This window comes from Nannospalax galili, unplaced genomic scaffold (assembly GCF_000622305.1).
Source record: "Nannospalax galili isolate Female #2095 unplaced genomic scaffold, S.galili_v1.0 scaffold359, whole genome shotgun sequence".
In the NCBI taxonomy this organism is placed as follows: Eukaryota; Metazoa; Chordata; class Mammalia; order Rodentia; family Spalacidae; genus Nannospalax; species Nannospalax galili.
This window is the reverse complement of record NW_008347042.1, coordinates 1,970,492-1,973,497: the sequence shown is the minus strand read 5'-3', so window position 1 is coordinate 1,973,497 and position 3,006 is coordinate 1,970,492. Positions and strand designations below refer to the sequence as shown.

The window sequence follows — 3,006 nt, the reverse complement described above, 5'->3', positions numbered from 1 at the left end:
ATCCTTGTTAGGGTTCCAAACAGCAGCAGTTTCCCCCCTCCACAACAGGGACCTCACCTTGACCTTTGAAGTCAAGGGAAACAAACTGCTGAGAAGCAGCCTGCCTTTCCTCTGACCTCCAAAGATAAGCAGATTCTACCTGTTAACCAGAGATTTTAGAAGCTGTTTATCACAACAAGCTTTTCTCTTATCTTAAGAGAGAAAAAGTAAACACTTCCAGTCCCTAATCCCACTGAACAGAGCCAGGCTTTTCCTGCTTTCCCCTCCCTGATTTCTCCCTGAACATTCCCCCCTTCCACACCCTAAAGCCCCCATATATAAAGTCCCAGCTCACAACCTGTGGGCGGATATCTTTCCCTGACATCTTACCCTTCCCTTCCCTTCCCTTCCCTTCCCTTCCCTTCCCTTCCCTGACATCTTTCCCTTCGCTGACATCTTTCCCTTCCCCGAGGGAAAGGTGCCCAGTGCAAAATAAATCTGTATCCGGCTGAGAATTCCATCTGTGCCTTGGTGCCTTTCTCCATCCTCTGCGCCACCCGCTCCATCTCTCCAACATTCCTACCTATCAAAGACTTTAAGCTCTTTCTTCCTTACCTGAGAAAACAAGGAAAGATTTATCCTGATGTGATCATTGGCAAAGAGAAAACAGGCAGTAAGAAAATTTAGAATTGGGAAACTAAATCTAAGTACTTTGATCTTTGAAGAATCTACATTGTAAATTAAGTTTCTAGTTAGTGTACAAAATAATGGGTCTCAGTATGACGTTTTCATACACATGTATCATTGTTCTTTGATCACATTTGTCCCCTACTACCTTCCCCTGTCTCTCCTCCTTCTTCCTGGTCCTCTTCTTTCCTTCCTTCCCAGAAATCCCTCCCTCTGCTTCACTGTCTCATATATCTAGATTTGGTTGTTTAAGTCTGAAACTGTAAGTTACTAATATAATCCCCAAATTGATGCACAGACTTCTAGGCATCTGGTACAAATTTGGAAGAAAGTAACAGCTCCATGATATTCAGTCACTTGAACTCTAATTCAATTTATTACAGATGCTTGGAAAACAAGATGATATAAGCTCAGCATACACAAAACACCTGTTAAGTGCTTGAAAAAATCGTTTTCCCTTTGTTTGGATAAACCTATTAGTAGCTGGTGGTTTTCTTATTTTCTTTACCTCCTTAGGAACAATATCAACCAATGATTTGTAGAAGACAGGATGGTTATTTATTTATTTATTTATTTATTTATATTTCTAGGTTCTTTTCTTTTTAGACAGGGTCTCATTAAGTAAAACAAGCTGACCTTGGACTCATAAATCATTTTCCTTCCACATCCTGAGTACTAGGATTACAGTCATGAAGCACTACAACATGTATAAAGTGGGATGTTTGAGCTCAGTCTTAAAGCATAAGTTCAGGCTTATCATGTATACAACAAGAAAAGGCACTGGAGTTAGAAGCAGGGAGAGTTGGGTAAATCTCAGAGTGCGTGACATTCCAGTAAGTCTCATTCATTCCAGTGAGCAAGTCAATCTGGGTCAGGCTCCTGGACTCCCTGTTTCTGCATAAGGCTTTGTTGGATCATAACCATGTTTACTTGTTCACTTATCACCTATGTCTGCCCTTGTACTACAAATGATTGAGTTGAGTAGCTGTGACAGAGACAATGTGTCTCAATAGTTAAAATTGTATACTGTGTTTACAGAATTCTGAGGACCTCTGAACTGGCAGTTCCTTGGCAATATGTAGAGTTCTGTATGTATCATGTGCCTCTGACAAATTGCCCACACTTACAGTGTTGGGATGGTAGTGCTAGAAAATATTGCTTAACATGTACTAAGTCTTGATTGTGTTCCCCAAATCTAACTCTCTTTTCATTTTTCATTGTCCCAGTTAATGTTCAGAACCCAGCGCAGTAAGACTTATTATCATCCCGATTTTACATCTAAGGAAACCAAGGCTTAGGGGGGTGTGATGGCTAATCCTGGGTGTCAAATGGATTGGATCTGGGATTAACTGAAATGAAATAGATCTTCTTTATTGAATCATCTAAAGCCGGAAGACACACCCTAAATGTGGGTGTTACCTTCTGATGGCAGTCAGTATAAAAGACCAAGGCAGTGAGATCACCAGGCTTCTTGCTGCTTGCCTTCTCTCTTGCTGGTGAGTTTGTCTTGCTGCTGTAGACTGAAGACTAGCTGATCTTTTGGAATTTGTCAGACCTTCAGTGCCAGATTGGGACTACTGAGAGATCAAGCTTTGCAGACTGAGCAACTACAGATTCTCAGCCTCTCCAGTGTGGTACAGCCAACCCTTGACTTCAAAGGTCGAGGTGCTTATCAGCTAAGTTCCCTTTTTCAGGCTCCAAAGTCTGTAGGTCCCTCTTGGGGAGGGGGGGAGCTGCTGCTATTTGGAACCCTAACACTGACTAATACAGATTGTGGTACCAGGAGTGGTTCTAGAGAAACAGAATTGAAAGGATGAATTTTTTCAATGGGCTTCATGGTATTTGGATCAGGCTCTCCAAGTCAGAGTCTTCAGATAGCATAGAGAGTACTGAAAATCCATGGTGTAGACTATTTGAAACACTTATGGAGATAGACCCATTTGAATCTCCTAACTCACCTCTTGTGAAGAGCAAGAAATTTAGTGACTCTATACATAAAAGATTTGACGATTTGCAGAAAAATAAGAAAAATAATGATGTGGGCTGGTTACTTCTAGCATCTCTGGATAAAGTGATGAAGATAAACAATGAGCTTAATGATAAAATTGACAAGCTCCATATTCAAATCAACAGTTTAACTGTTTCCAAGTGTGCCTTGGAAGAGAATCTTCTCTCTAGAAGCCAGAGAGCTAAAGCTGCAGAAAATAAAGCTGGAGCCCTTCTTATACGTTTGGCTGACCTACAACATAAATTTAATTCCTAGCCTCGAAGGGTGTCAGCAGTAAAGGTGCAGGCATTGGTAGGAAAAGATTGGAATCCTGACATGTGGGATGGAGATGT

At 41.2% G+C, this 3,006-nt stretch overlaps 1 protein-coding gene across 1 annotated transcript in view; it reads left to right on the top strand.

Moving 5' to 3' along the window:
* The window catches only part of Mgat4d (MGAT4 family member D), a 92,870-nt gene that overhangs the window by 60,152 nt on the left and 29,712 nt on the right, over window positions 1-3,006 (top strand). The window contains 1 exon segment of the mRNA XM_008843451.1: window positions 572-652. Within this exon segment, the coding sequence (XP_008841673.1) occupies window positions 572-652 (81 nt within the window).